Source organism: Bombus vancouverensis, chromosome 16 (genome assembly GCF_051014615.1).
Source record: "Bombus vancouverensis nearcticus chromosome 16, iyBomVanc1_principal, whole genome shotgun sequence".
In the NCBI taxonomy this organism is placed as follows: Eukaryota; Metazoa; Arthropoda; class Insecta; order Hymenoptera; family Apidae; genus Bombus; species Bombus vancouverensis.
This window is the reverse complement of record NC_134926.1, coordinates 3793994-3809504: the sequence shown is the minus strand read 5'-3', so window position 1 is coordinate 3809504 and position 15511 is coordinate 3793994. Positions and strand designations below refer to the sequence as shown.

At 40.5% G+C, this 15511-nt stretch overlaps 1 protein-coding gene across 26 annotated transcripts in view; it reads left to right on the top strand.

Moving 5' to 3' along the window:
* The window catches only part of LOC117163125 (uncharacterized), a 215715-nt gene that overhangs the window by 114301 nt on the left and 85903 nt on the right, over positions 1-15511 (top strand). For 25 of the 26 annotated variants that reach the window (XM_076625237.1, XM_076625236.1, XM_076625240.1 and 22 more), the window contains 5 exons: positions 11813-12177; positions 13517-13543; positions 13842-14013; positions 14125-14323; positions 15242-15437. In XM_076625237.1, coding sequence (XP_076481352.1) covers positions 11813-12177; positions 13517-13543; positions 13842-14013; positions 14125-14323; positions 15242-15437 — 959 coding nt within the window. The remainder of the gene's footprint in view (positions 1-11812; positions 12178-13516; positions 13544-13841; positions 14014-14124; positions 14324-15241; positions 15438-15511) is intronic. The other variant, XM_076625239.1, reaches the window with a different exon arrangement.

The following is a 15511-nucleotide window of genomic DNA, read 5'->3' as shown; positions in this document are numbered from 1 at the left end:
TTACGCACGTAATCGCGCACGCACGTGCACGTGCCGCGAATGTTTCCTCTCCCCGAAATACATTCTTCGGCGTTGAAAGGCGATATAGATTTTTTTTTCTCGCGGCACGCGCTCGATTCACAGCCAACCACACACGCGCGCACACGCACATACACACGGCTCCGCGAGACACGCAGGCGTACAAGCAGCACGCTGCTTTTCTACTCGCGTTCCCTACGAAACAGGGTGAAATTAAGAGAACGTTGAATGTAGCGCCCTATAACCCAGACCCCTTTTCGGCCCTCTTAACCTCTCCACTTTGGCCCTCGCTGTCCATCTGTCCCCAACTTCAATAACTTTCCTTTCTCTCCAAAAAAACATCGTTTAATTATCGATGATTTTTCATTGCCCGATCTGTCGACGTACAGTCACCGTACACGATAAATTTTCGTTCTTTTCTCCGATTTGGTGCAAAACGAATATACAGTGGGAAAATATAACAGCTGGTTTTTTGGACCAATTGTTAATAACGTTTTCCTAAATATTTTTTCACCTTTCTGCTATATGTATTTCCTCCATTTGCCTTAAAAAATTGTGGCAATTATTAACAACGAAAATTGAATGCTTCTCGATGGACTCGTTGCTTCTCGTTAAGCGTCGTATCGTTAAGCTTTAATCGTCGATTGTGATTAAGACAATGAATTATTCGATGGTGTTTGATCGAATGGCTTTTGAAACGTTGGCGAAGCACGCGGTTTCGTTCGAAAGCCTTTCCAACGGTCCCGTTCTGTAACAACCTCGAACAATTACGGTTAATTAACGCGCGTCGTGGCCAACCAGTCAGTTCGCTGAACTTTCGTCCGAACGAATCTTAACGTACTTCCTACGTACTTCGAGTCGTTCTCCACTGGTATTCTTTTATCGATCGAAGCGGAAACACGATTGAAACGAAAATTTCAAGAATCTGAAGATTCAGAGTCGATTTGGCGATTCTCGTGAATTTTATTTATGTACTTTGTGTGTGTACAGGCAGATACTTTGTGGTAGTTCTGTTTGGAAGATTTTTTGCTTGTGGTTCGCTCGGTCCGTGAAATTTGAGCGTGCAAACAGGAAAGAAAAGAAATGGAATAGGAGCAGCGCACTTTCGAGCGCGTCTTTCTCACCGAAGATAATCGATAAACGGCCTGTAGAGTTCGCCGAGAAATTATTGTCTGTTTAAATTTGACAGTTAATTCCCGGAATACGTATACAGCACTGTTCATAAGTAAGGGAAGTTGCGACAAGATTGGAACACTACGAAAAAATCTGTTCTAGAATATCGTGTTTATCGATGTTACCTTTACAGAAAATATTACGTACAGTATGGATATCTGCTGTGTTTGAAATACGTTAAAACAGACTTGCAAAACTTAATACAAAAGAAACAAGTTTAAAGACAGTAACAATGTTTTTGCCTCGGAGCATCTGTCTGCACGTGTTCGTTGCTGATAGACCAAATAATAGACCCTCCGTTTCTTTTAAATAAAATATAAATTCTGCCTCCTGTTGCAGCGAAAGTATAGTTTGGCAAGGTCATAAACTAGTCTTCGATAGAAAGCCAGCTTGCCCCTCTACAGTGCAGTCGCGGGAATCTTAAAATCTATAGCTTTCTTCCTTCTTGACTCTTCGGTCCAACTCTGTCGTTTTTTCTTCTGTACGCTCGTTGCATGTAAAGTTCCGTTTGTACAAATATCCCCATTCTGCTCAAATGTTGCATGGAAATTAATCAAACGATAATGTTTTTATTTCCTTACGAATAACGTTCGTGAACATTAAACACATATCACTAAACAATATGATAATATGCAAGACATAATATTGAGAAATACAGGGTGGTTGGTAACTGGTGGTTCTACGCAAAAAAAGAAGTCGAAAATATAGAATAAATATTTTTCGTTTGAGGCTTTGTTTTCGAGAAAATCGACTTTGAATTTCCGCTCGGTACGTGTGCACTTTATCACGTCTCGTTATAACGGATCTCACTGTAGATCGTTGTCTCGATGGAAAAATTAAAAAAAAAATTTTTATTCTATATTTTCGACTTCTTTTTTCGCGTAGAAGCAGCCCCTTTCCGCTTGTACCACCAGTTACCAACCACCCTGTATAATATAATAATTATGAGACATAACATTGAGAATATGCAGTTACTTATCATCTTGTGATATTGAAAAGAAGATAGAAAACAAGATTATAATCGTTAGGATCAGAAAAATTCTCGCTAAACTCATAAGCTGGCTTTAACTACCGGTGTTGTACAAAATTCAGCTGTTTATTTTCAGTAACATGGAAGCATAGCAATGCAAAATAAACATTAATCTCGTCTTACCCCATATTCCCGTATTAGAGCATCCTGGATATAGTTAAAGCGATTAATTACCGTAGGCAGTGCCACGCGAATTTTATATAAATATATATTTTGCTCTGCCAGCCGCAGTAGATTGCAATGTACTACAGCAACGATTCTTAACGCGATAGTCCCCGGAAAGCCAGCAAATCCTTGCGTTTTTAAGTTATTATCGCGTTATTCGAATAAAAATTATTTGCTACGTGTATTTGTTTATTTGTAACGAATCTCTTCCCTCCAAATTTGAAGGTTGTCGATGAGCAGCTAACTAGTATTTCAAATATACATTTAAATATATTTTACACTTTAATATAAAATATATTATGTTAGATATTTTATATTATAAAATATGTTATATTAGATATTTTATATTACGAAGTATATTACATTAGATATTTTATATTATAAAATATTATATTTATATTATATTATAAAATAATTATATTAAATTATATTATTATAATTATATTATTTATAACTATATTAAAATATTTCGATATATCTTGAACATACATTTAATATATTTGGCTCGTTACGCGTTTAGATCTTGAGTTACGCCATCTTCCATCGAAGGGAATTCGCGACAACGAGAAATTATTTAGAGGAGGTCCGTGGTAAGCGAAAGAAGTTGCTTAAGAACCGCTGTACTACGGCATATTTCATGTTTGAAAAATATTATATCGTATTTGCGCGATATTTCCCGACGACGTTGTTTAAATCGTTCACATTATTGGAAATTTTTCACTCCATGGAATTTTAATCGCTTTAAAAAATCTAGCAACGTGGGTCACAGATACCCACCGTGGTAGTGAAGGCGCTGAGTATACCGGCTGTAGACTCAGCGCCTCTCTCACATCCCTTTCCTTTGGCCCTCGTCATAAAAATCACCTTTTCCCCTTATAGTCATCGGTTATAAAACATGCTGTATCGGAGCGGTTGTAGGATATAAAAGCCAGTCAAAACTTTTTCGCGCCTAATCAACGGTCATTCTCATCAATCAGATTCATACGTGACGTTTGTTCCCGTATGATCGTGTTTCGTGGTCTCGAGTTCGCCTCTTTCTCTTACTGTCGTTAGGGCTGCAGAGTCTGCAATGAAAATTCGTCACTCCTTTTATTTTTATTTTTTTTTGCTGTTAACATATTAATTGTATGTATGCATGCATATAATTAGATTATTAATGTTTTGTAGACAGTATGTTTATATATACTATATACAGTGTTGTAAAAAGCTAAAAATATTATGCTCGCAGTAAAGGCAAACAAAGCAAAGAAACCGTAAGAATAAAGTTTCTATTGCCAGTAAAGAAAAAGACTTTAAATTCAATTGATAAATTAAATTATAGTTTTTCGAATAAATGCTGTAACAATATAATGTGATATGATGATAATGTAATGATACAGTGCAGTTTGTCTAAAATAGAAGAACAAAAGAAAGTAGTACGAAATGAATATCAAGTAAAATTCCTTTCATTTGAATCAAGGATTTTTATAAAAATAAGAAATTATATAGCTTCAGTCAAATCCTCTTTCATAGATTCTCTTAAATCCGTTTTAGTTGTCCCCAGTGTTGAAGATAATCTTTGCAGATTAGCTGCTGTCGGGGTTTCGACACAATTTGCGATCATTTTCTGTATATTTTTTGGATTTTTGTAAAATTTATAAAAAAATTGAAAAAAGTTAAAAACTTCAATGGCAAGTAAAATTTTGTAAAATGTTCTTCCAACTCCGACTCCGGCGATCATAAATTTCTCCCAAATTTCGATTTCGACTGCGCAGCCTTGCCAGAAACACGTGCACATTTTGCTCGATTTTTATTAACAATGTCTTATTACTAATAATATATGTGTCGGAGATGAAAGGAAAACCGGAGCCTTCCCTTTGCAATTTTGAGGAAGCCTTCTAATGCTTTAGCCTAGATTTTATCATAACTGTAATTAAGCAATTGTCATTTGTAATTGTTTGATATTTGTGAAAGCGAAAGTGGGTTCGAGGTGACAACTGGTCGCCGAACGTAGCCACGGTCACGGGATAAACGTTTTGCCTGACGAAGGTGTGGATTGGTTGTATCGTTCTCCCTAGAAATCACATAGAATTGTACTTTAGAGATGTCGATATAATGGGACACACGTTGTATTAGGAATCAATCTCCAGACAGAAACTGCCTAGTAACGGCGTTTGGTTCTTTCTCGATGTTTCCAAAGAGTATACAACAAACTTTTGACAGAAATTGCCTAGCAACAACGATTGGAACCTTCTCGATGTCTCCAGCGAGCATATAACAAACAGATGCAGTCGTATAGCGAAAAAGATTTTCATCAGATATTCGTTCGTGTGATCGCCTTGGAAAGTGATACATCGAGCAATTTACCGAGTGTCTCAGCAATCGTATTTTTGTGTTTAAAATTATTCTACGCATAGTAAAGAGTTATCCCGTTGACCGTGGATTCGTTTGAACCCCGGAACATTGTTAATAGCGTTAATTAAATTCATTATTCGTAAAACCTATCGATCGTTAATCTCATTATTCGTTAAATTTATTATTCGTAAGACATATTATTCGTACCTCTTATTGTTCGTTAAACTTATTATTCTTTAATCTAATTATTAGTTAAACTTATCGTCTGTTAATGTTATCATTCATTAAACTCAATATTCATAATATTTTGCAAAATCTTGTATATTCGCGTAAATATAATCTCTGTCTCGTAAAACGATGGCTAACTCAAACGAAGAATCGTTACGCGCCTTAAATCCTAATGATAATCCGACATATGAATATAAGAATTAGGCGGTAGTGTAGGTTTTGTGATCTGTTCGTGGTGACCACGGCGGAAACGCGCAACAGTTGTATCGGTCGAGGTCAAGAAACTAAAATGGCTCGCATTAGTTCGGGAACCGTGTCCGTGTCGGTAATGAAGTTCGATCGGGCCACGAGCATACGTGTAATGTAATTCTAATCGCGCAGGATCGCGAGATACGCGCGTTGCATGCGATCGCGTGCTATAGATTAAAGTCGATGAATTTCTCGAACGTGTGATCGATTACCTTTTCGTGGGGTATTTTGAAAAATCAAAAGTCGAATAACTAAGCAAACGGCAGATTTTTCCGTGAATTCATACTTCTGGAAATATAATTATAGAATTATAATTTAGAATTATAAAAAGGTGAAACTTGCATAGGAAACTCTTTATTTCATTTAAATCCCATTAATAGTACGATAAGAGAAATGCTGCAAAAGTAAGTGAATGATCCAATTATAGATTAATAAATTACGATTGTCAAGAGTTTAATAATTAAAACCGATTATGGCTAATACGTAATTATTGCATAATAACCAAGTACTTAAATAGAACTTAATTACCAAGAATTAAAAACAAAGACAATAACACAAACAAGATCTAAAGTGATATAAGAGCTCGTCCATGTGTTTAAATAAACGAGGAAAAGATCAGTGAATACATGTGCGCTATTGACATGTAATATCATACGATCGAAGCAGTTAAAAAAGATAATTATAAAATGTACGATAATGCTCGGGTCGTGATATTTCAGGATGACGTAAGTTTTTCGATGGAACATTAAGTTTCAATTTCTCTGTAGTATCTGGCCAAGTTATTAGACGATGCGATGTTTCACGTACAAATTACATATCAGATACCAACATTTTTATTTTCCTAAATATTACACAGAGTACCATAGCTCGGATATTTTCTATATTTCCGCATTTCTATAATTATGCGTTCTGTACGTTATTACACCTTTCGATTTCTTCGATGCATCGTTGTTCCGCGTTCTTCGTCGCATTTGGAAAGATATCGTGTGTACATATTACATACATCTAGAATCTGAATTAATTTTGGTGCGAATAGATTTAATTGATTTAATTTGAAATTTAGATTCAATTTACGCTCTCAGTATTTATATAACACGATGAATATTTTCCTCAAAAAAAAAAAAAAAAAAAAAAAAAAAATGAGAACCTATGGGACAAATATTCAAAACGACATATAGTACCATTTACTCTTTTTGGAAAAAAAAAGAAGAAAAGAAATTGGCAAGGGTTGCTTTTCACGCAACATTCTCACCGTCGGCCTTCCCTCCTACCATTCTACGTTCGCTATAATTACTACAGTCACACTATTTTCGCGTGGGTGTAGTCTGTCTAGTCGAAAGGGAACGTTGAACTTGCGATTGCACGAGGGTGTCGGTTATTTTCGTTGCGCTTATCGGAACGAATTTATCCACCGTCCTCGTTACGTGGCGCTGAAAACGGAACGCGCTCCAATTTCCTACCTTCGATACGTTTATCAGAGAAAAAGAAAATCACTTTAAACCATAACCAAATGGATAATTACTCGGAATAATAATAGAAGATAAAGGATGCATGGACCGAGTGTCCGCGTTATCTCTAATCCCAGATGAACGATATTTCACGAAGCAACAGTAATTCCATTCACGACGGACAGATCTTTCGATACGAATTGAGAATAGTACACCACAAAACTCGTACAAGTACTATTTAAAACTCCTATCGATAATCCACGTAGCTCTGAGTCAGACTTGGACAATTTTTTCAATTAAACATTTCACAGCGAGTCGATATTAATTGAACAAATATTTGAAAAATTGCCATACTCCAGCTATGGCAACGTCGTATTTCTAATTAATAAAATGCGTCTTCTATACGAGAAGGGAAACGACATATTAAGACGAATTTGCGCTGTTTCGCACTTCGCAGAAACACGGTCGATGAAGGTCAATTTCAACCTTCGTTTCAGCCGCTGTGCTGTTGCACACCGAAACAGTCTAAATTCGGCTTTACGCGAGAAATACATCGTGTTCGATGTGAAGAACGAGTCGATGTTGTTCGTATCGGGTTACAGGTATTCGCAGCCCGACCGTACGGAATCTTATCTACGGTGACGAATTATCGAATACACACATATATCCGAACGTTGAGATTAGATTTCTCGACGGACAGCCGGCGGACAGCAGGCTTTCGTTGATTCGTCGGTTTCGTTTCCTCGCTCGCGTGCATGCTCGCCGGCTATTCTGAAAATAAACGCGTTCGAGAATCTCGCGGTGTCGTGGTAGTTACCAGTGTTGGTCGTATCGTCGGCCGCGGCGCTTCGAGTTTTATCGAACCGGTCAGTGCAGGGGAATATGTATCGCGTACTGTAGGTGTAGGTGGAAACGATATAGCGTCGTTGTAAAGCGAGGAAGTTGAAGTTTGCTTTGGTCGAAGCTTCGCGTGTCTCCGTGTTCTAGCTCGTTATCAAGTTTCTTTTTTTTTTCTTATGTAGCAAGCACTTCTGTGATTTCGAGGGTGCACAAGGTTTAGTTAGAAAAATCAATTGCTGCAAGCTGAAGGTGACAGCCGGATCGACCGTTCGCGCGAGCTTAATTTCGCTCGTAGCGTTCGCTTGCGCGTCTTGCCATCGATAATCACGCGTGCCGATGCTTTTAACCGATTTCAATACGGTTAGAAAATTCTCGTGTTGCCGCTAATGGATTTCATCGAGCACATCTTTCCCCGAAGATAAGTCCACGACGAATGACGTTTTAATTGCGCGAGGCGGTCCTGCTCGTCGGTAGACTACGATCGATAGGCATCCGACGACAGAGAAGAAACTCTTGGGTTCGTATTATCGATCGTTTTAACCCTTTCACAGTATCGTGGAGCCCCGACACCGTCACTGGCTCATCTATCTCGATAGCGTATATTCGTAATGTTTGCCCAGTTCTTGTCATATTTGTTTTGTGCTATCGTAAGAGCGAGTACAGCGACCAGCTTAATTTAATCAATAGTTAGATAGATTTCCTATAAATCATTTTTCAAAGCTGTGAAAGTTGGAGTATGGAGAAAATACACGCAACTGAATCTATAAATATTGCTCGGTGATAATTCACCGTAAATATCCAAAATATTTGTAACATTTGACAACATCACCAACGTATCCGCTGTATCTCGCATTTTTACTTTTCTCGCGTTAAAACAATTTCCCCGATCAATTAGCAGGAAATAGACGGGTTAAACTTTTTTTAATAGGGTTAATCATTGTCAATCAGCTTCAAAGATTGTCGATTATTTTTTATTTCATCGATAAACGTCCTTCGTGTCGATAGCGTGTGTCCGTTCGTCCAGATATGATGGCGAAGATAGAGGCGAACACGTTTGCCCCGGTGTGCCAGAATTCGCGAAGCTCGCCGTTAATTGGACGTCGACGTCGAACAGGCGGACCGACGAGCGAGCAACGGATGAACAACCGTTTGCGACCTACATTTGCCTCGCGAGCTTCCAACGCGCTGGCCCGATTCAACTCACAGACGTTTCGTCGTTCAGCTTCCTCGACAGACTCGCGTGCCATTCGGATTGCGATCGCATAGATTACGCGTTGATCGCTACTTGGCGAATAGTTTCCATTTAGCGGACTATTCCGCTGGAATATGTTGGAAATCTGGCGATCGATGTGGATCGCGCCACGAGCGATAGCCGTTGATCGAACTGCATTTTCTGCAATTACATTCTGACGATCATTTGGTCGGGAGCGACCAAGTGTACGATCGAATAATGGCCAGAACCGTAAACGCGAAACAGGCATCTCCGATACGAAAGTAGAAGTTAGGAGGCATTCGTAGCGTAGATGGATTTTCCTACAATTCCTTCGAAATTTTCTATATCTACAGGGTGGTTGGTAACTGGTGGTACAAGCGGAAAGGGGGTGATTCTACGCGAAAAAAGAAGTCGAAAATGTAGAATAGAAATTTTTCGTTCGAGGCTTTGTTTTCGAGAAAATCGACTTTGAATTTTCGTTCGGTACGCGTGCGGTACGTCATAACGGATCTCACTAATAGATCGGTGTCTCGATGGAAAAATTAAAAAAAAAAAAAATTTTTATTCTATATTTTCGACTTCTTTTTTCGCGTAGAATCACCCCCTTTCCGCTTGTACCACCAGTTACCAACCACCCTGTATATGCGATTCACCAAAATGGAGATATTCGTCTTGAAAGTTGAAAGTTTTAACACGTAGTCCCTGTGACTTCTCGGTTAATTACGGAGAAACCGTTTCTACTAGCTTGTTGAAAAACTAATACGTTGCGTAAAATGGATAGAAGAGTGGTTTTTTAAAGAAAAATCCCCCCTCTAATCTCACCGTTTTCGAATAAAAGTATCGTGAAATATATGATATATATATTTAAAATCCCATATATTACAAGGCAAAGTTACAGCGTTCTCTTCATATCTGAATGGTTTGTTAGCGTGCGCGCATAAAGAGTACACACAGGCAAGAAATTTTGTTTACGCGAAGAATATGGCTTTCGAGTCTCGGCGCGTTTCACCGTTGAGGGATATCGTTCACGCTACAAATACCTTAAGCGAATTAAGCAGAAAACTTGTCGTTTTCTGTGTAACGTGGGGCCGACCTATTTGGCAGAAAATCGTAGGTAAACTCGGCCGAGAATAACGCGTTCGCGGAAGTGGCCGGAAATAGTTACGGGAGACACGTGCGAGCAGCAGGCGCCACAAGACACGCGCCACTTTATTCGCTCGTTTGTCGCTCCCTCGGTAGTGCATTCATGCGGGAGACCGAGCAAAATATACAAGGCGTTCTCCTTGTTCTTCCGGTTAAACTTTGTTAGGATGTTCTACGGATACAAACAAGAGAAAGATCCAGTCGAATTTGTTAGAAGCTTTGCTATGAATTTAGAAGAAGAATGGGAAATAGGCAACGTGTCTATTTCGAGCGTTATAAGTATATAAAGTATATAAGTATATGTATAAAGTATATCGCTCATTTGGCGCAACAATGACGCAAAAGATCGCGATTTTAGCGGATACGAGTTTGCGATAGCGACACAGCTGCCCTCGCGTGGTGAATCGTTCAAGTTCGCCTGTAGCACTCTGCCAGTAGAATGTACACACGGGGAACGTTGCACGGAAATCTCGTTCCATTTTTACAGCCGAACCGAAGGATGCGTTCGTTTTCCTTTACGCGTTTTCGCCACCTTTCTGCCAACTTTGTTATTCCATCGGCACAGAACTATTCGGTCTTCCGAGAGAAACAAACGTTTTCAATTCCTTTTTCCAATCTTCCGAAGAACAAGACAAGCTCTTTTATCGTTAACGTAGTTTTGCGACTAAGCGATAGTCTGTGCCAGGCCGGCGAAAAAACGACTAGCTAATTCCAAAAATGATCGTTTCATATCCTACATCGACGATATCAGATCAAATCGACTAAATTGATATTAAATTAACGGTCATCGTTCAAACTTGAATTTCGTAACGAAAAAAGAAACGAACCCGACAGATGATCGCAAGCAACATGTTGAGAATTGTGGATCTGAATCGCCGAAATAAATGTGCAGCAACACTCACATTACACGTAGAAACGATATTAAAATAGTTTCACATTTATTTAATATGTGATTTACAAGATATTCGTAGATACACATTGCATGCGCCGCAGCACTTTTTTTGCCTCACCATCTTCTTTACCACCATACGTACGAAACAGTTGCATTCTTCTGTTTTACGAGACGCTGCGCACGCACATACTTCCACACACACTCATAGTCATATATGTGTGTGACTTCTTCGCGGCTAATCCAGTGTAGCACACAAAATTACACATATCTCAATACAACATCTGTCCTTTCTGTATCGTGTGTGTGTGTATAATAACGTAAATCCTTAGGGTAAATTAGGCGAGGGATCCTGGAATATCGAGTTTATTTTGGAAATAATTAAATTAAATACAATAACAGTTAAGCGTTTGAGTGTCAGGGGTCTTTGAAAAAATAGGGGTCTTAATCGATTGCGAAGAGAAACAAGCGGCGCAATAGCGCTTGACATATTTCTTATTTTTATGAAATACGTCTATATTATTATACATGCGTGCTATTAGTTTCTAAATATTTCAAGTTTCGTTCAATAAACATTATTGAGAAGATAACAATGAAATACAAAATATCGCCAGTCTTCCGTAGCATTCAAATGTATTGCGACTTTTCAACACAAAATCTAAACAGTGCGATCGCGCTGCTTGCGACTCAAACGGTTAATGACAATCTACTAGAAATTTTACCTGGAAAATCTATAATTGATTTTCTAGGTCCTAAATTACCGTTTTTCTCTCGCGATCTTTCTATTCAGCAAATGACGACTGTCGGTAAAGCAAGAGAAAAGTAAAAATGTAGGTTGGCGGGTAGTTTGAATTCTATAGAATTTACATATATATATTTATTTTGTTTTGTGTGTATATATATATGTAAATTTTATAGAATCCACTCTACCCGGCAACCGACATTTTTACTTTAGTTTTGTATATATATGTAAATTCTATAGAACGTGCGGATAAACATTTTCGCTGTATCGCATAAAAGTGAGGATGCATATTGTATAAAGGAGAGCATCGACTAAAGGGTGATTTTGTATCGTGTTTCAGGTGGGTCCGGCAGGGGGGAGGGTGAGGCGGGCTCGAACGAGGTTGCAACTGGTCGGCGAGGCGGCAGTGGCGGCGGCGTGGGTAGTGGAGTCGGAGGGGGCGGGGGCGGAGGTGGAAGTGTGTTGGGGGTTGGAGGTGGCGGAAGCGTCGGCGGAGGCTCGGGGGGTAGAAGCGGTTCAGGGGGTGGTGGCCGATCGAGGGACGAGCCGAGGAGGCACACCCTCGGCGGCGATCACCAACCGTCCCTACATCATCAGCAGTTCAACGCGGCCCAGCAGCTACACCCCCTTCATCCCCATCATCTGCCGCCGCCACACGGCCAATACGGTACGCCGCCGACGCGTCATACCACCATGGATCTCGAGGTGAATCTTTGCTTCCGCAACATGTAAATACATATTGACTTTTATCGTTTGTGCTCTCGTTTACACTTTTTTCGAGTCTTTTCTTCCCCTTTACGTTCCCCTCGAACACACCCACCTTCCCATGGATGCTTTCCTTTTGGGATCGCTGACGACTCACCCAGAGTCTTCTCCAATTTTTTTTCTATGTTTCTCTGATATTTTTCATCTCTCCGACTCGATCGACGCGCAGGGGCTACGAAGATTGTCGATGTTCCGAGAAATTTTCACGCAACGGAGTAGTTTGAATTTGGCCAAAGAAAGTTTACTTACATCGACGCTTCTTTGTTTTATTTCTACGCCATTTTGTTTATCACGATATTTGCGGGAGTAATTGTTTACACAAAATAGCCAGATTTTTTAGCAGCGAACGTGTTACACGGGCGTTTGTGTATCTCCGCTTTACGCTTCTTTTCGATGCTCGATAGAAATTAGCGGTTCGCGTGCTACGATTACGTAAGCGACGATCGTGCCAGCAAAGTATCTGGCCAACAACTTTAGCGGATATATTCCGAGGTCAAGAGCCGAGCGTAACGAAGGGAAGAGGTTAATTAAGCTTCGTATCCACCTACGCCGTCCTCGTTTCTCGTCTCGCGTTGCCCCGATCGTGTTCGACGTTCAAACAGCATGTACATATACACACAGGCCGAGTTTCGTTTATTTTCGGCCGTGCCCTTTTCGCGCTTTTGTTTGTCCTGGTTCGAGCCGGAGTCGGGCGAGGGAAAACTAGAAGAAAGAGGAAAAAAAGGAAGAAGAAAATAAAACGAGTTCGGGGAAACAGAACAGCCGGCAGTCGTTAGCCCCTTCGAGTCGTCTATGTCCTTAATCGTTTACACACCACCTTGGTCTTGGTGGCGTACACGTGGCACCTAATCGTTTCACGTTGTCGTGCACCGTCATGTCTTCCTGCTCGTATCTTTCCCACGATATTTTCGATTTTTACTCACCTTCGATCCCTTTTTATCCGTCCACTCGAACCGCGTTGCTCACTTCGTCTTTGAAAACGACGTGAAACGATCTGCAACTTTGTGAAACGTCTTCGAACGAAGATGAAAAGAGCGCATGGGAAATGTTGGCGATCGTGAGAGATTTTTACAGGACCAGTTGCGTGCAGCCTGGAAACTCAAGCAACGACCAACGACAGACGATCGATCGATCGCGATCGCGATCGCGATCGCATTGTTTCGCTCTTACCTTTTCACAGTACATTTCCAGCCAACCTCCTTTTCTGCTCCATGCATATATACGTCTAACTGGTTTACTTGTGTGTGTGTGTTTCCGTGTACCTGCCGCCGCCTAACAGATGGGGACCAAGTCTCGCCAGAGAAAGGTAATTCTTCTTTTTCCTCTCTTTTTTCATACACGTTTCTCCCTTTTCTCTTTGTATCGTTTCGAATCGCACGATAGCATGCGTCCGTTTTTACATCGTTTTTTCACTATCGTATCGTCGTTCACACACGACTTTTTCTTTCTTTTGCTTTTTTTTTTCTCTATTGATGCGCGTTGGATTCGAACGATCGTTTCATAAAAAAAAAAAAAAAAAAAGAAAATACGCGGACGAAAGACAGGCAAAAGCAGAGAAAGGACAATGCTTTGGTGATCTGACAGATTTCGTTTGGTTGTTTCAGTCGCCTCTTCCGCGCGGGTACCCACCTCCCTCTTCGACGATGTTATTCGATGACGACCCGGGCATCATGTCCGAGGTGGAGACATCGAGCACTGGATTTCGACGGGGTGGTAAGCAAAGAAGCAGCCTCCCCGTCGTACGGACCCCCAGCAAAACTCTGGAGCGACCACTAGGTAACGATCGACCCGCGATAGAATTAGGAGCGTCTTGTTGCTGCCTCGCTGCTCGATGCCCTTGTCGGACATTCCTGACGAAACGATGCGTTTCTGTGGACGATTCCTTAGGTCTAGTGTTCCTGCAGTATAGAAACGAGACGAAGCGGGCTCTCCTACCCAACGAAATCACTAGCATAGACACCGTTAAGGCTCTCTTCGTCAGAAGTTTTCCCAAACAACTCACTATGGAATATCTAGACAGTCCTCACGTCAAGGTTTACATACACGATAGCAACAAGGACATGTTCTACGAACTCGAAGATCTCAGGTACTTGACTGTACATATCGGTCAGAGCGACTACAGAAGGATGGACTAGACGGTGATCGTCTGACGAGAAATTTCACCAGGTCGTTTCGAGTAAATGCAAATTTCGACCAGCAACGAGTCTATGTTTCTCGCGTATGAACACAAACGCTTGATCGTGTGGCTTAGTAATGTCTAGTAGCGTTCAGTCGACGACCACCGAATTCGACTTTTTATATTCTTTAACCGACTGACGCTTCCTGTCAGTTTCAGACCGCTTTTAGTCGACCAACAAGCTAGTTCGTCAAATTTCCACCTGTACAAAGCGATTTACCAAAATCTACTCGCTAGTCGATCACTTAAACCTGGTCGATCCGTCTGTAGCTGCGCTTATTCGATACTGTTAAAGATATTTCAACAAGAACATTGAAATCTCTTGATTTTCATTTTCGCGGTACGCATTTATGTCTCTGGCGTAGACACACGAGGACGATTGAATTTGGAAAAGAAAAGATCAAAGGTAATTTTTGTAATGGGATATATATCAGCATTTGTAACGAGATTCAATGTCCAAATTGGTTTCGATGGTGTCAAAGAAATTATAACAACCCATCAATGTTCTGTTGTTTCATTAGTCTGGGAAACGCAAACAATCTATATATTCTATATTAAACGCAACAAAAATCTTATCAATTACACATGATACGATTATTTTTGCATTACCTTTGCATATCTGATCTTTGCATCGCCGATGAATTTTCACATTTATCATGGAATTTATACATTCTATGTACGATTTCACAGACCAAATTCAGATCTTCCACTAGTGTTGTAACCATGACGGAGAACTATAACAGAAGTGTTCACTTTTCTGCACGTCGATCGAGAATTTCCGTACCGGAATACCATAGCCGTATCGAAAGGTTCTCGTCTGGATTTCAGATCGCATCTGAGGGACATCCGAGACCGCAGCGTCTTGCGACTGTTCGAGAGCACTGACGGTGTGACAGGGATGCCAGGACCTTTGGGGATACCGGGAACAGGAACAGGACTACCTCCTCACTGGGAAGACCAGAGCTATTTCAGCGAGCCGGAATTCGACAGCGAATATCAGCATCAGCATATTCACAAAAGCAAGGTAATCAGCTTTCGAACGTCTGCAAAATGTATAGCTTCGCTTCGTCGTTCCTCTTCGGGAACACTCAAAAGCTT